This window comes from Grus americana, chromosome 3 (genome assembly GCF_028858705.1).
Source record: "Grus americana isolate bGruAme1 chromosome 3, bGruAme1.mat, whole genome shotgun sequence".
NCBI classification, from domain to species: domain Eukaryota; kingdom Metazoa; phylum Chordata; class Aves; order Gruiformes; family Gruidae; genus Grus; species Grus americana.
The window spans coordinates 65,184,849-65,209,860 of NC_072854.1; the positions used below are offsets into that span (position 1 = coordinate 65,184,849).

At 43.5% G+C, this 25,012-nt stretch overlaps 1 protein-coding gene across 1 annotated transcript in view; it reads right to left on the minus strand.

Annotated features, from left to right (window-relative positions):
• The window catches only part of TXLNB (taxilin beta), a 39,893-nt gene that overhangs the window by 6,520 nt on the left and 8,361 nt on the right, over positions 1–25,012 (minus strand). Inside the window, exons 2-7 of the mRNA XM_054819075.1 lie at positions 23,751–24,167; positions 21,715–21,806; positions 17,738–17,908; positions 11,055–11,249; positions 9,559–9,678; positions 4,653–4,727 (exon numbers count right to left, since the gene is read on the minus strand). Of these exons, the coding sequence (XP_054675050.1) occupies positions 4,653–4,727; positions 9,559–9,678; positions 11,055–11,249; positions 17,738–17,908; positions 21,715–21,806; positions 23,751–24,153 (1,056 nt within the window). The 5' untranslated portion in view covers positions 24,154–24,167. The remainder of the gene's footprint in view (positions 1–4,652; positions 4,728–9,558; positions 9,679–11,054; positions 11,250–17,737; positions 17,909–21,714; positions 21,807–23,750; positions 24,168–25,012) is intronic.

The window sequence follows — 25,012 nt, forward strand, 5'->3', positions numbered from 1 at the left end:
ACCTACAGAATGGAAGATGATAATGTGATCCCTGGGCCATCTCCATGGGCAGGGACTAACCTGAGCTTGTCCGACCATTGATGCTGTGCAGGACCAGGCAGTGGGATTAACTCGAGGTGAGAGCCAGTGTGGTCAGAGCTGTGCCTGAGCTCTAAGCCTTGCTTCACCACGCAGACATCGCCAAACTCTAACTTTAGCCCGAGGGCGTAAGCTCTGGCAGGCTTTAGCAGAGGAGCTCAGTACAGCCTGGCTGCCCAGCTCTTTACCTGCCATCCTGATTACTGAACAAGCCAGGCTGGGAGCTGGGTGCTACCCTGGCTACCCTGCTTCTGATGTCCGAGAGAGCTGTGGGACAGGCATCCCCACATCACGCAGCAACCACAGTTTTCCCTCTTCCATCTTTCCAGTCCCCATTCGGTGGCACAGGCTGTGGCCAGGAGCTGCACCAGGCAGCACTTGATGTGGTTCACTGGACTCCACCGTTGAAGAGGAGCGTTGCTGCTCCCTTCCTGTGTTATCTGGCACACGGGGTAGCCCCAACACTGAACAAAGCCCACCCTCCGCTTCACACCGCCGTGGTACTGCACCGGATTCCTTCAGGCTGCGTCCCTGCACCATGGCTTGAGCAAGCTGAGAGGGCACCTTGTCAGCTCTGGTTTGTAGCCTGCGTGTGGACTGCAGCTGCGGGCAAGGCCAGCAAAGGCAGAGAAAATAATCCCCTGCCAGCCTCTTCTGCCAGTTACGCTTCACTCTGTGAAGCAGAGCAGAAGAAAGATCTGTTGCAATGTGCCAGCATTTAAGACTGTTAGGGCTCCGTATTTGCTATCAGTTTACACCTGGTAGCCATGTAAAAGTTCATCTGTGGCTGTATTTTGTCAGGAATCCATATTCTTATATCTAAAATCTGTGGATGTTTTTGAAGAAAAAAAAAAGGGGTTCTAAAGATCTGAGATTAGTTTTTCTATAAGATTTTCTTGTTTTCTGCTTTTTCTGTCTTTTTTTTCTCCTGAGTGGGAAAAGCACTTTCAAGCTCCAAAATCAGGCAGGATGCTCTATAGATAAAGCATGGTTATCTCCTCTTCGGAAAAGAAGACCAGCTCCAACTCAATACACTTCCTTCTGGTGCTGGAGCACCCCTAGCAGTGTTTAGGTGATCGGACATTTCATCTGTCCAGCCTGACAGCCTTTGTTAGAAAAAGAGTGATTGGTGTAACACGTGTCGGCTGAGGTGGGGTGGGTGCAGAGCAACGGGAGGTTCAAGACCAGCCTGCAGTATTCAGGCTCTGGCTGGAGGCTAGCTGCCCTCTCCACACCCGCGGGGAGCTGACTAAATGATTAGCTAGGAGCATTTGTTTTGTGTGGTGCCAGCCAACACACACCCTCCCCTGATACTACTCTTCAGTTACTGAGGAAAAGAAGATTTAGAAAATGTTGCTAATAGTGGGGTGGGTTTAATTTTGATTTTGAAATCAGATATGGTTATATTATATTTCATGTTCATTCTGTCTAGGTGTTATCATGCTCCTTGTCATGGCTGTAATTGCAGTGTACTGTAGATGTGCCCGAGCTAAGTTTAAACGAGGTAGTAAGGGTCCTGGTGGCTGTGAGTAGGGCACTGGCTGCAGCCCTTCCCCGCCGAGCTGGCTGAAGGCATGAGGGGCTAATCCGTGCAGAGCTCTGGTGCCAATATTGGAGCTAGCTGACAGGAAGCTTGCATACGTGTATTTATACTAGGCTGTAGCCAGAGCCGTGACTGATGCACAAGCAGAAACTCGGAGGGATTTGTGTTAGCAGCCTGACTCCCTTTGTCTTAAAAAACCTCACCTCAATTCTCTGTTTCTGCTTTTCCCTTCCAACTTTTGCCTATTGTTTAATTACATTAAAAACCTTTCAGGTTTGAACAGGGCAAGGTCTGATCTCAGCTGGGGCCCTTGGCAGTACCATAGCACCAAGAATAGCTTCTGCAATTTAAATTTGAATAATAAATGAATGTTTTCATAGTGGCTGGGAACAGGCTGTGAGACTTGCCTCATGCTTCTCGGTTAGGGAGATGAGGACCCCCTCGCTGCTGCCCAGTGCCCATCCAGCGCCCCTGGCAGTGTGGGCGAAGAGAGCGGAGGCAGCAGGCGAGAACTGTGAGTGCAAGGCTTTGGGAAGTGGGGGCATCTCAGCATCGCCATGCCATCAGGGTGCTACAGCGAGGATGCCCCTTTGGCCCTGTTACATTCTTGGTTGCCATAGCCCAGTGGTTGCGCTACGCCGGCTACTGAAAATTAAAGGCCTCAGCTGACTTTCATCTTCTCGCTTTGTTTCAAAGCATGAAGCTAAAAAAGTCTGCCTAAACAACATTCCCGGGGAGGGCCTGCGGCATCCTGGGAAGCACCACCGCAGTTCGGGTATATTGCCTCAGTTGGTGCCAGATCCCTGTCACCCTTTGGAGGGATGGATTTAGCTGTCTCAGGCACACTGTGACAACCAGAAACAGGCTGGCATGAAGCTGATGTCCCCTGATTCCTTCCAGCTCAAGGAAGCAGTGGGTTTTCATCACCTCCTCTGAAATGGAGCGGTATCTCACTCACTATAGTAGGCAGTGAGGGCTGCCTTATCTCATTGACCAATGTCTTCTCCTTATCTCATTGACCAATGTCTTCTCATAATTTCCATGCAGGTGTTCCTCTGTTAATATCTATTTGTTGTTTTGTGCTGTTTGCATCAAGATGCTCTTTATGCTTTTTCTGTTCTGCGCTTGCACAACAGCTTGCATCTGGTCCATGAGGGAGGCCCTTCAGTGCTACCATACTGGAAATAATAATAATAATATTCCCAGTAATTCCAAATGGAGGCTGCTGTCTAAGTGACAAAGCTCTCACACTTGAGCAGAACACCGAACTGCATGTTTCATTCCAGCAAGTGAATCACTTAATTTTCATCTATGCAAGTCTGCAAGGAGCACATGTATTATCAATGCCTTCGCAGACTTGTTTAACTGGATTTTTCTAAAAACAATTTTACCATTTCAGATGTATGCTTAATATATCCTAGCTTTTATCAATACCTTCAGTTTCATTAAAGCAGCTACAGAGATCTGCCTGCATACACAACTCTTTCTGGTTGAACATAAAAGTTTAATTAAAACCACTCTGAGAAAACTGGGAGCAGGTTTGCAGTCAGGACAGACTCAGCTGGAGGCCTTTGAGGTTTGATTGCAGAACCTGTCAAACTGGTGTCAGCAGCAGTTTATATGATATTCTTCGGTGTGCTACTAGCTTATCTTAGCCTTTGAAAAAACATGTAAAGGACCAAACACCTCTTAGCATGTTTCCAGGTTATCAGTTTAACGCTAGTCTTTCTTGACTGCTCAACAGGTAGGAATTAGACCATCTACAAGGGCAAAGCTGGAACAGCTTACCAGTATGATTAAGTGTGAGCAAGGGCTTAGGAGAGGGCTTCCTGAAGGGTGAGGAGATGGGCAGCTGCAAGAGGGCTGAAGGACTGATTCCCCCCCCCCCAAAAAAAAAAACCCCTCTGCTGTGGGGGATCTTTCTCGTAGATAGGTCAAAGAAGATAAACCTACATGATTATGTCTGTAAGTCTAGGAGAATCTCTTGATGCTGTCTCTTTTTTATGTGAAAGAGCAGCATGTCATCTAGTGTTCCCACTCGTATTCAAGGTCAGTTATTGCATTGCTCTCAAAGTGTAGCATATACTGCCTGTTTCCTGTATTTACTGCCTTTCACTACAGCCTGACTCTTAGTGTAATTTTGGCAAGTTTTTAATTGAATGTTTCAAATTCCAGCTAAACACTGAAATCCCAGAGGCCCCTTGTATAAGCCCTTAGTAGGCAGAATTCCTGCTAAAGTTAATGAAAACGCTGCCTTCACACCCCAGTCCAGAAAAGCACGTGAGCACATCAGCTCCTGTTTGGTAAACATGTTTCATGATATGTGTGTACTCCAGTGCTCTGCTGGATTAGGAACCTGCCTGAAGGGTAGTTATGGTGAATAACCAAGCCAAGGCATGCACATTGTTGTGTGGTTGAGTACTGTAAACATTCATAAATCACAGCACCGTAGAATGGTTTGGGTTGGAAGAGACCTTTAAATTAGGTCATCTAGTCCCACCCTCCTGCCATGGGCAGGGACACTCTCCACTAGACCAGGTCGCTCAAGGCCCCATCCAACCTGGCCTTGAACACTGCCAGGGAGGGGGCATCCACAGCTTCTCTGGGCAACCTGTTCCAGTGCCTCACTACCCTCACAGTAAAGAATTTTTTCCTAATATGTAATCTAAATCTACCCTCTTTTAGTTTAAAACTGTTACCCCTTGTCCTATTACTACACACCTTGGTAAAAAGTCTCTCTTCATCTTTATTATAAGCCCCCTTTACATATTGAAAGGCTGCAATAAGGTTTCCCCAGAGCCTTCTCTTCTCCAGACTAACCAACCCACATGCCACAGTATGATTTGCAGTATGGGCATTACCTTACAGTTGGCTTGAAAACAACCTGTTTCCTTTGCAATTGTCTACAGGATGTAGAATGAGGCTAGAAGGAATACATAGAAAGTAGTTTGGATACTTTACCTGGAATGTGCCTCATGGGTTAAAACCTGGGAAACTAAGGCACACCATGCAATCACCTCTCCTACGTCACCTGTGCCTGCAGGACAGTCTCTTGCTCCTTTAACATTTTGGCCTGGAGCTTCCATTCTGCAGCTTGGTTCAGGAGCTGTATTTTGGGCAACAGAGAGAAAAGTGTTAGGTCTCTAGTTTATCGGTTGGAAATCCTCATCCTCCAGCTACCTATGCTTCTGCCACTGCTACCTTGATAAGGAGTGATCTAACTTTCAGATGAATGTAGTTAGAGGAGTTAGGCAAGACAGAGTATTTAGTGCTATCCTGACACATGGGGCAGGGCTTTTGGTTTCCAAAGGCATATTTGAATAGGAGTTCAAAACCTAGTTGGAAGGAAGTGTGCAGTACAGTGGGCTCTAAAAAGTGTGGTATTTAACTGTATCTTCACTAGACTTCTAGAGAGTGGTTATGATATTTTCTGGCACTTTCATTTCAGCACAGGTCTGGCCCAATTCCTGCTCTCCAGTGAATGGCAAAGTCCCTTTGACATTAATGATCAGGACCTAGCATACAGGTATGGTCACAGTCAGACGTGCCTCAAAAAATCTGTGAGCTTTCAGAAAGGGAATGCATAGTAAATGTCGTACGTTTACTGTCATCAGTTATCTTTGGGCTCCATTTGCACTGACATGCCATCAGCAAAGAATCCCAGCTCAGGGTGATAAATGCCTGCCTTAGATCAAGGAGGCAGCCCAGGAAGAGCTTGACTGCAGTTTCATCCCTGGCTGCTCCTGGGAAGATGCGATTCCCTACTTCAAGGTATTTGGCAAAATGACATTCTAATGTGCAGGCTGCAGGTGGGAGGGTCGGTCGAGGCTGAATGAACTGTAGGAATGAGGAGTACACAGACTTCTCCAGGCTGCAGTTCTGAGTCAGCACTTCCAAAGTCCCTGGTAATAGTCTAGCAATTGGTTTAATCTAAACGCAGGAAACATTTGCTGAAGTGTTAAAGAAATGTGCCTATCGCCTACCTAATGTTTATAAAGCGGTTTACTGGTTAGGCCAAATATATGTTAGAAAAAGAATGCTAATGAGAAATGAGATATAAACAAGTTAGTTTACCACAGGACTTTCTTCTGTTGGATTAAATTGTCCTGTTTAAAATAGCACAGTTGATGTCTGAAAATATATTGAAAAAAAAAGTACTGTGTAAGTCAACAGATCCTACTCTCATATTGGAAGTGAAAGGTGACTAGACATGCAGAAAATGTCTTTGATCCCTAGTAAAAAATTTTATTCTAAACAGTTTTTTTGAAATAACACATGGCAAAAGAGCCGAGGATGTACCCTACAAATGCTGACTGAACAACATAATGAATTCCCTCCCTGTCTCCAGCTATTTGTGGCACAGAGACTATCTGAATTAACTTGTTGCCCATATATATATGTATATATATGTAATCTCTAGAAAAATATTTCTTCAATCAATTTGGCCTTTTGATTTGGACCCACTGAATTTTTACCATCTACAATTTGAGAGACAAGAATGTTTTACAGCTCAAGTATGCATTGTATGAAGAAATACCACTTTCTGTTTGTTGTATACCTGCCTCTTCATATTTATTTTGAGAATTTAATTTGATGTTTGGTTCAATGGAGATAAGTCAAATTCTTGAATTTAGATCTTGTTGACTAAACTTTCAAATAGGTTGTGTCATAGCCAGTAAAAAGAGATGGTATGCGTGGGCCTGGGTTAAATGAGCCTCAGTTCATGTGTTTGTTTTCTTGGGAGAGGATATGTTTTACATGCATAAAAATAATTTTTTTTTTAAGTTTGGATGAAATCTGGATTTTTAAGTTTCATGTTTCTTCCATATCTATTTGTTTGGGGGTTGGTTTTTTGGTTGTTTTTTGGGGGGGTTTTGGGGGTTTTTTAGGAATTATAGGGTGTCTGGTTTGAATGATTTAATGAAAAGTGCTTTGAAAGCTACCCAGTCTCTAGGCCAGTCATTACTTCCAAGAACTGGGCTTTTATCTATATTGCTTAAATCTCAGCTAGGGTTACCTCCATACCCAGTGTGCCTGAGATAATGAAAAGGTCCCAGCTCCTGTGCCATGTCTTCCGCCACAGCACAAGAGATGGACAGAGAAGGCAAAGAAAAGTGGCTTCTTTTGCCTGTTAATGAAATCCTTCTCTCTTATTGACTCATATAGGTTCTGCAGCCAGTAAAAATCCAAGAGTTAATAAACTCTTCCGTAATGGAAGCAAGTTACAGAGAGGCTCGCTCAAATTAGCATGCACTCTTACGCAGCCTGAGGTCATCTGCAAACACCAAGCTGGGAGAAAACGGATCAGGAGAACTGATACATTTATTAATAGGCTATGAAGTGGTAACAAGGAGGCTGAAGTATAAAGAAGTGAACAAATACTGCATGTGGTGTTTACAAAGGGGCACTTCAGTCAAGTGTGGTATGTTTCCCTGTATTATTAGAGCTGTGATAGCTGCTGGAGGCTGAGATGGTCACATCATGCTCAGGACTAAAGAACCAGTCCCCAAGAACATACATTCCCATTTAATGACATGGATCTAGGGACTGGTTTAGTGAAAATTAAGCTTCCCTTTTTGCTGCTAGACTCTGCAAATTCCAGTTATGTAGAAATCTGATCAATACCTTCCAGTCATATACTTGAAAGCCATGGAGGCTATAAAGTGCAATTATTGCACATCAAAGTTTGTATTACAAGTGCTAAAAATGTATGGTATGGAGAGGAAGTCCAAGTAGCGCTGACCAGTTATGGGATGATAGCAAAATTGCATCCTTAGGTCAAGTTGACCCTTTGGGAAGGCCACACAGTATGAACTGTTGCTGCTTATAAAGGGAATTGCATTCTTTGTTGCACATATAAAGTGAATCGTGCAAGCAAGAAGGTGATCTGCCTGTTGAGATGTGATCTACAGAGGCTGCAGGAGGGGACATCTCTCCTTGTCCGAGGTAAAGAAGTTTTGTATAGAGGCAAAGATTCCTACGTAGAAGAACTGCCTGGGAAGACATCAAAGTGAGCCTTCAAGGAGTAATCAAATAGATAAAAGAATACAAAAATTTTAATTTAAAGACATTTGCAAAATCCTGCAGCAAAAGCCATGCACAGGGATGTGAAAAATGGAGAGAATCAGTATATAGTTCTGAAAGCCATTCAGTCAAATGACAGGACACTGAAATGCAGTAAGGCTCTGACTTTGCACATTACTGCGCTGGAGAGAGGTACAGCTAAAAGAGAGGACTCCGTCAAAACTACCTTGATTTCATACATGCATATATATACATTACTCCCACAGACACTAGTACAATAGCTAGGTGGGTGGGACTAAGAGCTCAGCAATAGAATTGAGGTGGGAGATAAGTGTAGGCCAGCTCTCTGGGTGCTGGGCTACCTGTGATGAATCATGACATGCTAATTGTGCCTTGACTCATTGCATGGCTTTTGGCCAGTCACTGAAGTTCTTCAACTAAATCTACCTTGCTCTGAGGTGATGTTAGCCATACATCCCCAGCCTACCTCAAAGGCAGGGTTTTTAAGCATTAGTTTGGACAGTATGAAAAATACTCTTTGTACATGGTGCATATCATTATACACCCACTGCTTAAAGGCTTTGTAGCTTGTTTTCGAACCTATTATTTCATAGGTGCTAGTCAGACATACAGCAAAGCCACAAAATCTCCCACTCTCAAATGTAGATGGTGATGACTTTCACTGCTTTAAAAGAAATTAAAATACCAAAACTGTGCATATCAGTTCTGGATAAAGCACACAAAGTTTGGCTAGAAACAGGGCCAGTCACAGGCAACAGGCTGCCCCAAAACTCACATTCTGTGAGGCACAGCAAGAAAGGTCATTGACACAAGGCTGTATTTCTCAGTTTTCCACAGAGCCAATGCCCTCTCTTTTACATCTTCTGGGTTTTTTTTTTTTCCCAATATCTGAAATCTGGTACTCAGTAGCAAAACTCACAGTGACAGCAGTAAAGTAAGTCCAAATTTGCTTTGTCATTGTAAGGGATTTCTTGGAAATGTTTCCTGGGGTTTGAATCTGCCAAGGATCAATGGTCACAAATGAAATTTTGGGGTTTGGCTTTACACAGGCCTCACAGTGAAAGGGAATAACTCAGATGGGCCACAAATCGTCACTCAATGGCATGCAGATGTGCACCCAGAGAAGCCCCAGCTTGTCTTCCCTCTCAGTCTTTAGCTGGGAGTAAAGCTGAGCAGCAGTAGGTGTTCCAGCCACAAGATCAGTGCAGAGAATGAGGATAGATGCTCTTACGGGCAATTTTTGGCAAGAGGCGTTTGCTGTGTTTCCCTTGTGCTCTAGCCACGGGGCTTAGAGTCCCACATTTTCATCCCTATTTTGTGATACTTTGGCCATGCTTGTGCTAATGGATCTGTTTCCAGATATGAGGAGGGGATAAATATGCTCTCTTTAGAGCTCTCTCATGCTGCTCCTGAGTTAGTTGGAGGACTGGTGAAAACTAAAGCTTTCTTCCAGCCGATGACAGCCTGTCACTCCCCCTGAGTAGTCTCACTGCTGCCACCGCTGAGAAGAGGGACTAGGTGTCAGTGTTGAACTCTGATCCTTTGTAGATGTGAGGATTGCTGTGAGAATACCAGGCAGCCTGAGAAAATTAATTTTGGTCCGATTGAATCGCTAAATGTGTGAGACCACGGAGGAGTGCCCTCTTCCTGTCCTAGCTGTGCCTGCGGGGAACAGCTACCACTCTGCAGTTTGCCTCAAAAACTGTAAATGCCAATGAAAGCAGTCTTGCAGGGGCTGTTCCTTTACACCGAGCATTGACGGTAGCAATAAAAAACTCTGCTACCATATCCCAGCTTGGACCTGGAGAACCAATATATTAGTGAAATAGCATGCAAGGCTTGTTTTTGGCCTAAAGTTAGATAAAAGACAGACAGATTAGAAGGATAGGTACGTATTCCTTTTCTTTCTGATGTCGCTCCTCAGCTTCCTTCATCAGTTCCTGAGACTGCTCCAACTTGGCATCCACCAGTTTCTGTTGAAGTTCTCTGTGCTTAAATATTTTATCAAGGTGCTGTAAGAAAATAAATTCTGCTGAATGCGCAGGTATAATTGTGTACACAGACCTTCATGCTCATGCATGTACAGCTATCTATTGGAGCACTCGTAAGACAAAAATATTGCAAAACAGGGAGACTCCCAGCGTATTGCAATTACTAAAAAAGCTACAGTGCTGATAAGAACAAACTGTGCCAGAATTTGCATGTGAAGGGAAACCCATTATGTTATCTACTTTGATTTATTATAGCAAATACAATTTTTTAAAAGCACCTTAGCATATTTGCCAGTTCTGTCATCTACATGTTAAGTCATCAGTATAAGCCAATATAACTGAAGATGAAATAATTTCTCATCAATAATAAATATGCAGGGGGGACACTTTTTTGGAGCTGTTAAGTGGCCAGCAGGTCTAAGCCACTGCGTGGATAAATGTGTAAAGATACATTGCACCTGCAGTACTTGGGAGCAGGTGCACAGCTAATGCCATCCTCTCTGTAAATACAAGCCTTGTACATCCCTTTTGCTCTGGTGGCACGTGCTCAACGTGGGCTTGGAGAACCTGGCTGAAAGTATGTGAGTGGTGACGTGGAGGAGATCAGACCGGGTGAACCAGAGGCCTCCTCTGGCCTGTAAAACATCTGGCTCCATGGCAACCTTCAGGAGGTAAATGTTGCTGATAACTCTCTTCACTCTTGCTTCATTTAGATAAATTTCACAGGAGAAAATAGTCTGAGTGCATGCCTCTGCTTTACATTTTCTTCTTATAGAAACCACAAGATGGGAATGTACATTTCCTTCATTCAGCATAAGACTTCATACATGATGCAACAGATTTGGAAATGCATGTATTGTATTGGGCATTCCAGATTGTAAGGACAGATTACTTATGTTTTATTCAGTATGATAATGTTGTCTGGTTGCACTGAGGCTCACAATAAACGTATTTAGAAACAATGAAAAGACCCATTGTGATATTTGTTAGCGTTTGTCATAAAATAAAAAAAAGGTAGTTTGGGATTTTACTAGAGGGTTTTTTTGTGTCAAAATTTTCTGACCAACTCTAATGGCTACAGAAAGAATAATTTCCCATCTGGCTATTATCTGCTAGATCTTATGGGGAGCCTTGTGCCTGCAAAGAAGAATCTACTCCAGGGTGCTGGCCTGCACAACTCCTTGCCCACAGAGTTTGCCACGCAGAGCCCGGCAGGCTTGCGGCACGCATAGTCCCGCTCAGACGGCAAAGCGTGATGGAGGCTACCCTCCTTACCTCCACGAGACACCCCAACGGGTGCCCACAGGGAGGACAGGCTGGCAATGTGTTCTGCTTTCCCCAGGGAAGCCGGGTTTGCTGCCTGTCCCTGCGGGCAGCCAGGGCATTATTGCTCTCACCTCTTCCCGCAGCTCGTACTGGTCAATGATGCTTTTCAGCTTCTCTGCCAGCTCCGTGTTCTCCTGGCAGAGCTTCATGTTCCTCTCGCTTTGCTGCTCGATCTGAGCCTGGATTTCACTCAGCGTACCCTGGAAATGATTAGTTATTTCTTTCCTCTTCTCATCTTCCTCCCGTGCCCGCTGAATTGTTTCCTCCTGTTGTTAAATGGGAGAGAATGCAGTCATGAAAGATGCATAATAAGTGGTTCCAGAAAGATATTGTTTCAGAGTAGCATAAGGCTTCCCTTTGAAGGATTACACGTGTTTGCATTCCTCTTTGGAGATTTTCTTGCTTTCATTTGCTTCAGCACTAAGCATGATTCTAAATTTACAGAGCAAATTACACAGTGGCCTTGAAAAAATTAGGGAACTAAGAATTTGCATTTATAAAGATGGATATAGAGTAGAGTTTCAGATCAAAGCAAGCCTGGAAAGGGGACATACATGCATGTCTTGATTCATGATACTGCAGCACAGCTTTTGCCTTGGAAGAAGATATTTAGTGGAAGAAGTCAAAAGCTCTTTTATCAAAATTCTTTTTGATCGAATTAAAAACTCACCCTTTAAAAATGCCTCCTTTTAACTAAGAATCCTCAGATCAAATTTATGGTCTTTGGGATTTTCATTTTTAAGAGAAATCCATCACTTTCTGTAGAATCCCTCCCAATTCCTCAATTTTCCTTCCCTTTTTAACTGACACCAATATTTGGACTAATTTATTAGGTGGTGGAATGAAGGAAAGCTTGTTGCCTGTTTCTTACAGAATCAAAGCAGAGAATCAGAATTTCACCTGGAGAAAGACCGATGGATTGGGTTTTTTTACCAATTATTGAAATTCTGTTTTGGATTTGTTTCTCTAAAAAAAGAGTGCAGAAAGAATCTGAATTCATTGCTTTGAATCAAGAAATATGAACTATATTTATTCCCTACTCATTTGCTTCGAGGGCAGTCTGCCCTTCTGGGGAAGGTAATCCTGATGTACAGTGGCCAGGACCATATCTGCTGTAGTTACAAATCATGCCAGAACCACATTATGCAAATGGCATACTCTAATAAGCTTTCAACTAGCATAGTCATTTACATAAAAATCTCTGATAACACTGCATATGGATATTTTCTATAAATATAGTTGAATAAAACCTTAGCTGACTCTAATGAGGTATAATTTATATCATAAATGTGGCATAAAAGGTGTTGATTCAGGCCCTACTCTTAAAGTAAGTTGAATACCAAATGACCCAATTTCTACTTAGCATGCACAACACAAGCCTGATCTTGGACAACTGCCTTTCAAGGTGAGGGACGTTTGTCCTTTTGCTGACCAGGGAGCGATAGAGATGACAATAGTTTGGATGACAGGAGGAAAGTAGTGGAGCCATTAGTGCTCATAATAGCGAAGTGCACAGAGATCACCATGAAGCCCTGCTGTGCTCTGCAGTTTACACAAGAACACGTGTGTGTACTCACAAACGGAGTAAAACAAAGTGTGAGGCCAGGAGGACTCTCACTCTTAAGAGGAAGAGAGAATTACAGAGGGAGCTGGGCAAACGGCCTGGGGGCGATCCTGTTTCAGTACCTGGGTTGGAAATTGGACACATGAAAAATTTTCAGCAAGATGAAAGAGAAACTCTCTAATTATCTTTTTTTAATTGGTGAGAATGATTTTGAGTTAGCCTGAAACATTTTGCTTGGCCAGAAATTGAGCTGTGTTCTGTTTGTAGTTACTTTTTGTTTTACTCTTTTTAGGACAATTTTGAAACAGAAATGCTGTTCCAAAGTAGACTTTAAAATGCTACTCAGAAGGTGTTTTAAATTAACTGCTTTACAATTCCCAAAATGAAACATTTCACTTTCTTTTGAAAGGGGATGTTTACAAACAATACTGTCCTTTTTATGTTTTGTTTGCAACTTTGGCAAATTTAAACAGAATTCCTAGATAGTTTTGGTCAAGTCAGAACTCCATTTTACCTCTAATAAACTGTTTAAAAAGCCGCTCATGCCTCTTAGTTCTCCACTGTATAGGTGCAGCCCTGAGGAGGGAGAAGAGTGACCAGGTGCTTTCATTTCAAGAAGTCAAAGACAGAGTGAAAATTTGAACTTGCATGTCTGGAGTTCTATTTCTATGGCTTCAAAACATCAGAACTACTTTGGCGTTATAACATGTCACTGCTGTGATTTAAAGCTCTCTGGAGTAATAAATCCAGCTGAATATAAAACAAAAAATCGGTGGATTGTGTGTATGTCACACCAAACAGTTCTGTTACAAGGTGAAACGACATCCTGAGAGTAACAATCAAGCAAATGTAAAAATCCCAACCCGTTCATGTGATACTCAGAGGATCTTAGTTCCGGCTCATCCTCTATTCTGAGGTAGAATAATTATACAGAGCACAGAGACAATACAAAGATTCACAGTTAAAGACACTGAGCCAGGAAGCACTTAGTTGCAGGGCACAGTGTTTCTCTTGACCTCTTCTGCTTTGGAGAAAAAGATATTTGAGGGGGATATTTGCCTGGGGTGCTGGGGTGTGTCCCAGAGAGCTCCTCATAAAACAGCAGCGAGTTGTTCGATCCTTGGTGCCCCACTTACAGATTAAGGGTGCGTGCGGGCGAGAGGAGCTGACCGAGCAGAAAGGCGATTGCGTGGTCACGGCATGGCGCAGAGACCCTCCGGCATTGCCTCTTCCCTGCGCCAAGGAAACAGCCCCCCGCGCCTCAGTGCCCTGCGGGGCCATGGAGATGGCCACCATGCTGCCAGTGCCCAGCTGACCGAAGGCTGGTGCCCGGTCCCTAAGCTAATATGGTTTCTAATCTCTGATTCCTACTGATAACACATGACCAGTCTTTGGAGTTGTCTGTGTTAAACCTGAGCCTTTGCTAGCTCTAAAGGCCTCCGGCTGAGCCTGCGCCCGCGCTGGAGCCAGGGAGGGGGCTGGACGCCCGTGGTGCCGCCAGCAGAGCCCTGCGTCCCCAACAGCTCTGCTCCGGGGCTGCAGGGTGTGCTCCCCTTCACCCACCTCACCTGGCTGGGCACAATCTGGCAAACCCCAAATCATCAGTGTCACCCGGGTTTTATCACAAGGCTACAAACCTATCACGGCCCCAACTCTTTGCTTATACCTGTCCCTGTAACCTCAGAAAATGCACTTTTTTCCAATGGGTTCCTTAGCCCTTCCCATTTCAAGACCCCACAGAGTAGGGTAAGATCCTTAAGTTTTCCCCCAAACTGGAGGCTTGAAGACTGATTTCTATTCTGTGTTACTGCTGTTGCAGCTGAAGTAGCTGTGTGGAGTCCAGAACTCCCGGCTTGCTTGGTTGTTGGGAGCAGAGCAGAGGGTGTTTGGGGTGGTGACTTCTCAGCATCATCATGGTGAGTTCATTATGTGCAAACCACTCAGGACTTGTCAGCTGCTTCACTCTGTGCTTATTCTTTTAATAGTTTTAAATTAAGCGCTCAGTTTAAGAGATGAAAGCAAAAAAAAAAAAAACAAAACCAAACAAACCAACAAACCAGCATTGTAGTAGTCTTTTTAGATTTCCAGTTGTGGAAGACTGAAGTCCAGCCATAAACTACTGTTCCCTTTCCTCTGCCTTTTTTTAATCTATATCTACACTGTCAAAAATACATTCTTGTGTCCTACTGCAGTACTGCTATCAGTCTGCTGTGTTTTACTGCTAAAAATGTAAGAATATATTGAATAAAACCTTGAAAAATTAAGACAAGGATATTTTGCAGTTTGGGATTTATCACCGGAATGTGAGATAATTTGCAAACAGAAGGGCAGGGCTGTCTCTGGTCCTCCTCTCTCTGGGGCAAGTCAAGACGACTGTTGGTCTGCTGAAGCCATATCAACTGAGGCGATACGAGCAGGGACTCCTCATTTTCAACGACCCGTTCGCCTCATTCCCAGGCACTACGGTCTGAGCCTCAGGTCTGCAGCTTGGAACTGAGCCCACAATCAAAGCTGTTGACTGTTGCGACATTTGTATGAAAGCCATCGCTTAATGCCCTGTAGCAGGAAGGGCAAGGGACCTGAGATGTTCAGATGTTCACGTCACTACAAGATGCTAAGCAGCCACCAACCTGTCAGATAACTGGGAGAACACGAACACAATGCAGGGAAACGAGGGGGCTGTTGGTCTTAGCAGAGCTACTCTCTGGTGCAGTGGGAACACATTCTGCTATTTCACGAACATTTATCGTGCTTTTCTTGGAGGGAGAATTAAACATCTGTTTTCTGCTGTGAAGTGTAACTGTAAGGAAATAATCTGAATAGCTGGACTGTAAGTCAGATTTCGAGGCCAGTATCCAATACTAACGAGATTTTTTTTTTCCCTGCTCTGCACTGTGGATTTTCAGCGCAGCTCCGCATTGCATATTCATCACCACTTGGCTGCACCGATCTCCAGTTAATGGGAATTCCACACACCAGATGAGTGAAGATGACATTTACATGACGTGATGTGCATACAATGTACCACATGGCAAGTCAGAGTAGGTTCGTGATCTGGACAGGCCAAGTTTCTCCTTTGCTATTGAAATGACACAATCTCCTACAATTTTTATTTCCCATGCTTTGGAACAGAATCAGAAGTGCTAATCCCAAGTGCTAAAAATTATGAATCAGCTTCTCTGTCCTGCCAAAACCAAAATAAAAATGACTTAAACATGAGATTTTTAAACTAAGGTTTGAAGGATTCTCCTGTTTTGAGCCCTCTCAGTACAGTCGTAAGTGAAAGAAGATCACACTCATTTAAATAAAGAGAAGATGAGATTCTGGAGATTCACAGGTGTCCAGGAGCTAAAGCTTAAAGGCCAATATTCCAAGAATTATATAAAAATTATTAGAAAAACAAAATTGGATAAAGATATTGAATGCCTTTGGTTACTAATAATTTAATGCTCATTCATTCTGCAAGTATATTTTGCCTTACTGTCTTATTTAACTTTGTTGTTTTTACACTGAAGGCACAGGAATCAGAGAAAAGCTACTATTCTGGGTTTCTTAAAAGGTCTCCAAATTCTTACAAAGACGTGGCCAACATTTGAACACTTCTTCCTACTACAAGAGCAGCTCACCTGGCATAGGTAGAGGATAAAAATCAGACCTGAGTCTGAAATTGATAGGTTTATTTAGGGGACCTAGTCCCAAAGTAAAGCAGTCCAACAAGTGGAAAGATGTTGAAAAGAGACTTTCCTAAATGTAAAGATGAAATGTGTAATGAAGTATTTATATGCAAAGAGAAAAGAAAAACTCATACTCTCCACTAGTGAGATTAATAAGCATATGATAGCTGGGAAATCGTGTGAGGAATTCAACAAAACCTGTTCCAAATATGTTTTCCAAACATAATTAGTCCTTCTTTATACCCCAGTTTCCACTGATTTGTTCTGCCGATATGATTTGTTTGGTTTAGAAATCTCAGTTAAGTCTATGCAAAGCACTGTACACTGTACTCTTAAATCACTTTAAAATTGGCTTATATTTCTGCTGAAAGATTTTGGCCAAAGACGGTCTGGTAAATCAGTGTGGATCAATACCGAGGTATAGCTCAATGTGCACTAGGTTTAGTACAAATGACAGGCACAAGTTTAATTGACACTACCAGTTTTGCAGTACTATAACTGAGCACACAGAGATTTGCTTCTGGTTTTCCTAACTATCAGTTAAACTGCTTTTGTCCTTCTACTAGTGCACAGTTTGAGTTTATATGTGGCTGTTCCCCCTTCCAGCTATATTCTTACCAACATACAATGAAAGTCAGAGCTAGACCCTGAAGGCCCGCTCCTGAGCTGCTGGAAATGAATGAGAATCTGTTACAGTTAATAAAGGTTGTATCAGGTGAAATTCTTGCTGCTGAGAATTCATATGTGTAATTCTATACATAACTATATTCCCACAAAGGATTTTGAATAGATCAAAGCAGAGGCTTTTTGTACAGTAACACCACCGTCACTAACATGTACTTGGAAAAAAAGGAAGATCACAACAGAAATATACTTCTTGAACCTAAATTTTTTCAAGCATAATCATATTATAAATTTCACATTTAAATGGCATGATGCACCAAGCAGTAGGCAGACATGGCATATGGATCCCAGCCTTTTGACACTCCTGAAAATTTCCTTTTTGAACCGATGCTCGTAATCCAAACGACTTCTACAAACAGCATTGGCATTCTTCCTGTCTTGAGGCTTGATGTCTTGAGGCAAATGTCCTCACAGATCACTTGAAAATGCCCAAGTGCTCAAATTACCTGAAACCACCCTCCAGCCTTCAGTGAATCCCCTGGAGCAAAGCTGGTGTTCCTATTATTCTGTGCATTCACATCTGCACATCTGCAGTCTCAGGGACCTGATCTGTCAGCACCACTGGTTTTTCTCTGTGCTGATCTCCCTGATAACGCAAGGAGGGCTTACAGGTAAAGTCAGCAAACTCAAAGTCCAAAAGTGCTCAGGTAGTTCCAAACAAGGAATAAAGGAGTCTTGATGTAAATGGGTCTCAAACCTAGAGCATACATATAATTCTGTATTGCACGTGCAGATGCAAATGCCCCTTTGATTTGGTACTAGAGCAAGATGGGAAGGCATCAGCACCTTCTTCTTCCCCACTGCCAGGTACCTTGATAAGGTCATCACTCACCTTGAGGTTTTTGTTGTGCCTCTGGAGCTCCCGGCACAGACTCTCGAGCTTGCTGCGGGCGAGGATGGCTCGGCTGTGCTCGCTCTGCAGCTGGTCCTTCTCCTTGGTGATCTGGGCCTGCCTCTTCTGCAGGTACTTGAGCTTTTTCTGCTCAGCACGATGTTCTTCAAGCTGGGTGGGGAATGGGGATTAAAACAAAATGAAGAGGAAAAGGAAAAAAAGAAAGGAAAATGAGCTCTTTTGCTTTTGGGAAAGTATTCACACTTTCTTAACCTCTTAGGAAACCTTTTATATTTATGAGCACTAATGGAAGAGGAGCAAGCAAACTGGAGGGAGTCCAAAGCCTTCTCGCTGCAACAGTCCCAAGTGTGCTCTAGTGCGGGTGAGTGAACATAACTTTTAATACTCTTGTCACACCATTTCAGCCCTCCCTTCTTTGGTTTGAATTTCTCTGAAGGGCAGCTGTGAGGTTTTATTTTTGTTTCAGTTTTTCTTAGGAACTGGAGGAGCTGGTAGTGCTTTATGAGGTGAGATTTCTCCAGATCATGAGATAACGCAACAGTTGCTCATTCTGCTTTGTGGCTTCCTAAAAAAGAAGCGGCTTCCTAGATAGCCAGCAATCTACTGGAAAAAACAACAGCAAAAGAGGTGCTGGAGACTAGGGATGCTGTCTGTGTGGGGCCTTTGCTGCTGATGGAGGAGAATGCTCTTCAGGGAAGAGTTCCCCAAAACGATGCATGGGCACCTCCTCTTGTCAGGCTCCTCTTGCTCATGGGCACGCATGGGACTGTCCATCAGTTGTGTTTCTGGAGGTCCCACCATCAACGGGGGTGGGTTGCAGGGAATCAAAGCTCTTTCAGGCTCTTTGGATCCATGTAATTGCTGAAGAAAATATGGACAGTCCCTGACGTTCACCTGGGAACCTGCTGTTCCTGTGGGCGCGTGGCTCCTGCCTTGCCTGGAGGGCTGGCGGGGAGGAGGGTGCGTTTGGAGCGGGGATGAGAGACAGCAACAGAATTGCTAATAGCAGTCCCCGCATAGACTGGTCATTTCTTCTGACATGTGCCTATTACTGGCTGTTTTGAAAAAACTTCCTGCACTGCAAATTAACGCCGGAATAGACATCTCAAAGAAGCATTTCACCTCTGAAGCTTTTAAAGATTTCTTCTCCCGTTGCGATGCACAGCAGCCCTCCTCGTTGCATTGCGGGAGTGCGTGCATACATTGCGAGACATTTCTGAAGTTCAGATGTTTTCCGGTTGAAAAACAGCAGCACGTGAGTTGCAATGTGCGAACCTTAATAATAGTAGTTGCTATTAAGATTACATTATCTAATAATATGGTATGACTAGTATTAATAATTAACCCCAGTATGACTGAGGTTTGTGAATGCAGGGGAACGACGTGCAGCTCAAAGAAGACAGTCAACAGGCATCATATTTTATACTTTCTCTGCCCGAGGATCTGTTTTCCGCAGATGTTCTGTAATTTATGCTTACAGTACAGAGCTCTGTGTATTATCAATCAAATTGCAGCTAGGCATACCACAAAACAATGCAATCACCAGCTTGAAGTATATTTACAGTTTATGTTCAACTTTCCACATGTGTTTTGTGTGGTTTTAACCCAGTAGATCAGAATAGGGGCTTTTACATCTAATCAAGTCGCACTAGCTAAAATAATTTTTCTAGTATTGAAGGGAAAAATTAGACTCTCTGTAATTAAGGCTGAGATTTGTTTTCCTTTATAAGCTGGATTTTGGCCCCTTCCCCTTCCCTTTTAAAAACATAAAAAGGGTTCTTTTTGCTTCACATTTTGCATGCGAAGCCTGTGCTGAGCGGATAATGATTTATCCAAATTTTAGATGATTCACTCAAGCTGTGCTTGAGATAGGGGGCTTAGAATAAAATAGGTCTTAATCGTGATATGAGAAGTCTTCCAAGCATTTATAGCTCTTTTTTCCCATAAAAATGACTTGTGTTAGAAACTGATATTTCAAAGTTATCAGGAATGTCTAAGACGTGGTGTTACTTTTGCACTGAAGAAGGGAATTCACTGGTAAATAGGAATGACAAAAGGGACACCAATGATAAATTTTTAAGAATAATTAGTGAAATATTAGCTAAAATTAGCTACAAATAGAAGGAATTCTGATTTTAGAAGGTTGACCTAGAGAGATAAACTCTCAATTTAGGAAAAAAATGTTTTATCTTGACCCCACTGCAGACAATGTCACCACTCGTATTTATTAGTATATAGTTCTTGCACCCAGCACTTGCGAGACCCTCAGGACCTCTGAAAAGAAACCGGTCACAAGCAATTCTGCAACAGCCATTTGTAGGTAAAAGCTGAAGTAAAGCACAGCCTGCTTTACTAACCCCAACCACCAGTATTAGTGAACAAAATGTTCTCTGATGACGAGTAACGCGGCACGGCTTCTGCCCAAGTGGCTAAACTGTCTTCCTCCTGCATCCCCGCAGGCATGGCTTCCTTCACACTAGCCCATGCTCTTCCCTGATGCCTTCCATTTTCTGGTGTACCCGTCGCCTGAACTGTGCCAGGGCACGTGCTAACAGTTAAATAGCATATAGCTGGGTGGCTGTGGGGAAGCGCTGGTGCCGTGCAGGGTCCCGGAGCACCGGCGGCAGTGGCAGCAGTAGCACTATCTAAAGCAGCTGAAGCCATTGCTGGCACCCGGCTCAGCCTGGCACGTGGCTGCACCATCCCCTGGGCTGTGCTGCAACAAGTGCTTGTGTCACCACATGGTTCACCGGACCAGGGAGTTGATCTGGCTGGAAAACAACTCAGCAAAAGCAAAAAGGGACCTGAAGTGTGTGATGGGGTGACAACAGGGAGCAGAAAGAATGGTAACTACTACAGCTGGCTGCTGACAAGCTATTAATCACACTGCACCCCTCGGTTGTGCTGAGCGACCACTGTAAAGCTTTCTCCAACAAGTTTTAGTTGTATTTATGAAAAGATTTATTTTAGTGACATCGCACAGAATGTCAAAACTGAATGCTCTGCATCTATGTTTTAGCACCTTTCTCCTGCATGGATTAGTGGCAATATGACCCCTCTTTTATACTGTGCTCCAATGATGTTCGAATGCAGTGGAGAGTACGTTACAGAGGAAGAAGACAACCTATTTCAGTTAATCCATGGGCATGAAGTCCCTTTAAGCACAAGCTAAACCATAAACAGCCTGAGCCCAATTTATGAAATCAGAGGATTTTACATGAAAAAAAGGAAAAGCTGAACTTCACATTATAATGAGACATGGACACATCTGTGCATAAAACCAATTATAAAGTCAATGTTCTGCTTGGCACATTTTTCAGTACTCCACAAACTGTAAAATGCTGCAGCCTTTTCATTTGCAAGATTTCCACAGCTTGTGGCCATACGGCCCTTTAACTACTTAGAAGAAAATACTTGATCTGAAAATAACCCATCATAAGTGTGGAAAGAAGAGAGTCAGGTAGTTACAGGGGTAACATAATAGTGGCAGGGGTTTGACTCTTAATTTCACTATGTCATGTTTTCTCTCACGATTATCCTCAGTTCTCTATTTTCTGTTTTTCTGCTTCCTATTATCTTCATTTGGATTAAGTCACTGATCCATGATTTAAAGCAACACCCGCATACAGAGGTATGCAAAACTCCTTGCAGAAGGTGAAGGCAGGAGCCTAGACACTACTCTCCAGTGTGGATCGGTTTGGTAGATTCACCTCTAAGTACAAATATTTTGTCTCATCAACTTTTTAACCCAAAGACCAGCTTGTTTTCCTCACTTTTTACTTTTTTTCTCCTTCTCACCCATAACTGATTATTTAATGCTGACAATTATTTAGGGATTCACTTGACAGGAAAGGACACTACTACTACATAAGGTTTGACCATGCTACATGGCATATGGTTGTTTATACCTTCCTATATAGACAGTTTGCACAGAAAAGAACCAATGCTGTACTAACCAGCTCAGCATACTTCTTAAATAACAGGTCCAGCTTCTCCTCTGGAGTATTCAGCTTGTTCAAGCTTTGCATCAGTAGGGTGGCTTCCTTCCCTTAAAAAAGAAGAAGCAGAGATTTGATGGTAGAGGTAGTTTGTAGCTGCTGTACTGTTATTAAATTGATTGTTTGATGCACAAATCTGTAAAAACTCCAGGAAAAATGAGGGATTTTGGAAGGAAGGGAATAATTTTTGCTATGAATTTCTGACCCCCACCATAAGAACAAACATGCTTGAATTTTCCTCTTTTTCAGACCTCAGTAATGTGCTGTCGTTTAGCAAAAGCATTGGCTGTGAAATGCTTTTGTCCTGCATAAATTGATTTTAATTTAATGTTTTTGCAACACAACTGAGTCATATATACGGTACAGTTGACTGAAATAGGATGGAAAGGGCCTGGACCCCAAAGGCCCAGAAGCTAGATCTCTTTGTAGGCGAAAACTGATCAAAGCTGGTGTTCTCATCCCCCTGCTGCTCCGCCCGTACAAGACACGAGGAAGATTAAGTTAGGTACGGAGATTATGGTGTGGATGGAAACAATCAGAGAGCAGTGGGTACTGCCAGCCAGGTCTGGGCTACGTGATCATGGTGTAAATCAGTTCCCTGACTTAGTGAAGAGAGTATGGATACCTGAGACAGTGCTTTCACAGTCTAATAACTATCTTGGCATGCATAGCTAAATCACTGTGTAGCTGTTTATGTGCTGCTTCTCTGCTGATATCTCTTGGTATTAATTTCAGCCCCGAGTATCAGCTGGAGCTTGAACACCACTTGTTTGTCAAATGCAAAATGTCCCTGACGTCCCTGGAGATAAAGATGGCTGTGGTGCCAGGGGCTTGGCTGTGCTTTTCCAAATGCTCCTCTTTCCTGAGGCTGTGAGAGCAAATTTGCTCTCTGATTTAGGCCGGACCTTTTCTACTTCAAGTCTAGTGCGGTCCGAGAGTACCGCCCGTGGAGAAAAATCCACTATTTCACACTAAGGTCTCTCTACAGCATCAGTATAAAGTAGAAGAGAGCTAAAATCAAATCCTGGAGTGAAAACCATTGCAAGTGCAACTGGAGAACTGTGCTTTGGTAGTGTTTTCACCGATCTTGGCGAGGTACCAATAACTGCACCAAAGCCAACGTAATAGAAACTGAGGATCTTTCTTTCTCCTGCACATTCAAGGAATTTGGGGGAAAAAACTCTGCTCTGTCCTATGTTTAGTGCCTGGTCTATAGGCATGTCCTGCAGCGATATTTCTGTAGGCTTAATCTGCCGTTGGGTTTGGGTTGTCGTGCAAAGGAGAGGCTTGAAGATTGGCGGGAATTAAATGTAGGAAGGGAAATAAAGTACATGTTTGCTAGATTGGGATGTAACTACATTGCTCTCTAGCGGCTGCCTAGCAGAAAGGACGTACTTTACAAAAACTCGCTGAGAGTTCTTTCCAGCTCAGCTAAGGGAGCCCTGCCACGGCCGAGGTGCTCTCTAAGCGCTGTGCTCAGAGAGAACAAGCATATTGGCTTATTTCACATAGCTCGTGGTGAGTCCGGCAGTCTGCTAGATGAAAAATAACCTGGTCACGGGAGTGAATTTGTTCTCTAGATTCCTACACCACATAGTAGCACCCTTAGCTCCGTTATGACCGCTGAGAGGTCATACCTGAGGAAGCAGGGGAATAAAAAATTTAACGAGGCACATACAAGAGGCCAGGTTTTCCTTTGTCTAAGCAGCAACTTTCTGCAGTGTGTTGTCAGACTCACAGCTTTGGCTTACTAGTTTGAGTGGCCCAATAGTACACCAGAATTTTGTCTTTTTATAAGGACTAAGATTTGATACAGCCTACACATATCTGTCAGGTAATTGTTGAAAATAATTATCAGTTAGATAAAAGTTGTAACAATCACCATAATTTTCAGTGGTAACTAAAGGTCCTTGTCACCCACATGGAAAAGAGCAAGGACCAGGGAGGTTTTTCTTCTGTTCGCAGAAGGGCTGCGTAAGTACACAAGTACTTGCCTAGTCCTTTCAGGATTTTCTTCTCCAGCTTTTGCTCCTTGCTGCCGCAGGGCTCCTTTGCTCTGGAAGCATCCCCAGGAGCCAGCTTCTCTTTCTCACTCTCCTCATTCGCATCTTCATACTCCGCATCCTCCACGCTGCCTGGCTCTCCCTTCTCAGGCCTGTCTGTTCCTGTAGCGGCACTTTCCCTCTCCATCAGGCTCACGGCAGACCCGTAGGTTTTAATAATGTCCTCCAGCTGCCGGCTCAGCTCCTCTGAGATGTCGCACACGGCTGCTTCGGGACAGGCGCTCGGCTGCTCTGCAGGGGCTGGAGCGGGGGGCTGCGAGCCAGGGGCTGGTTTGTCCCCGCTCTGCCCCTGGATGTCCTGCCCAGGCAAGGTGGGAGACTGGTCATTCTCCATGCTTGGTGCAGTACCTGGCAGCAAAGAAATGGAGGGTTAATTTAAAAGCACACCGAATTAGTCATCTGACTGTTCCCAAAGCTCAACCAGCACGTGAGTGATTTTGTGTGGAATTTGGGATGGCAGCTCATCCGTCGTCTCTGGCTTGATAAATACATCACACTTGAATAAACAACCAAGGTGATTTGCCTGCAGGGAGAAAAACAAATTACATACTTTCCAAGAGGAAAAGCCTACACAAAACTAATACTTAAAAATCAAAACCTCTTATTTGCATTGCCAGTGATAACACACAAAATGACTCCTGAGTCATTTATACCACTTCCGTCTCTGAACCTAGTATTTGCCACATGTTTACTTTTCTTGATATGTTTACCTGCGACGCTGGCTACCGATATGGGCAGCTTCACTTCAGTGCTGCATCAGTTTCATTTCCTATGTCTCCCCTGTTGGCACATCTTAAGTCAATAATCAAGAAAAAGGAATATTTTAAATGAAACCAGCAAACTGAAAATTGTGTTGTGCTCTTGGAGAGCCTGGTGTGGTGCTTGATCTACAAGTGGCCTGGCTCAGTACTGTCACAATAACAGCAAAGAGTAAGATAAACAGCTATAAACCACTCATCTCTTGTACTTGCTGCGTGCTGTTGACAGCTTGTTTGACAAAGTACAAATACAGAATAAATCACAGTGAAGTAAAACCAACTGGGCGTAACATGGGTTGATAGTCCATGGTGGTTTTTGGGGTGAATTTCACATAATTTGTTCCCAATTTGCAGAGGGAAGCTATTGTTTTCCCATGTCTTTGAGCAGCTGCCCCCAGCCAGGCAAATCCAGAACCCCTGATGCGGCTGCTCCGA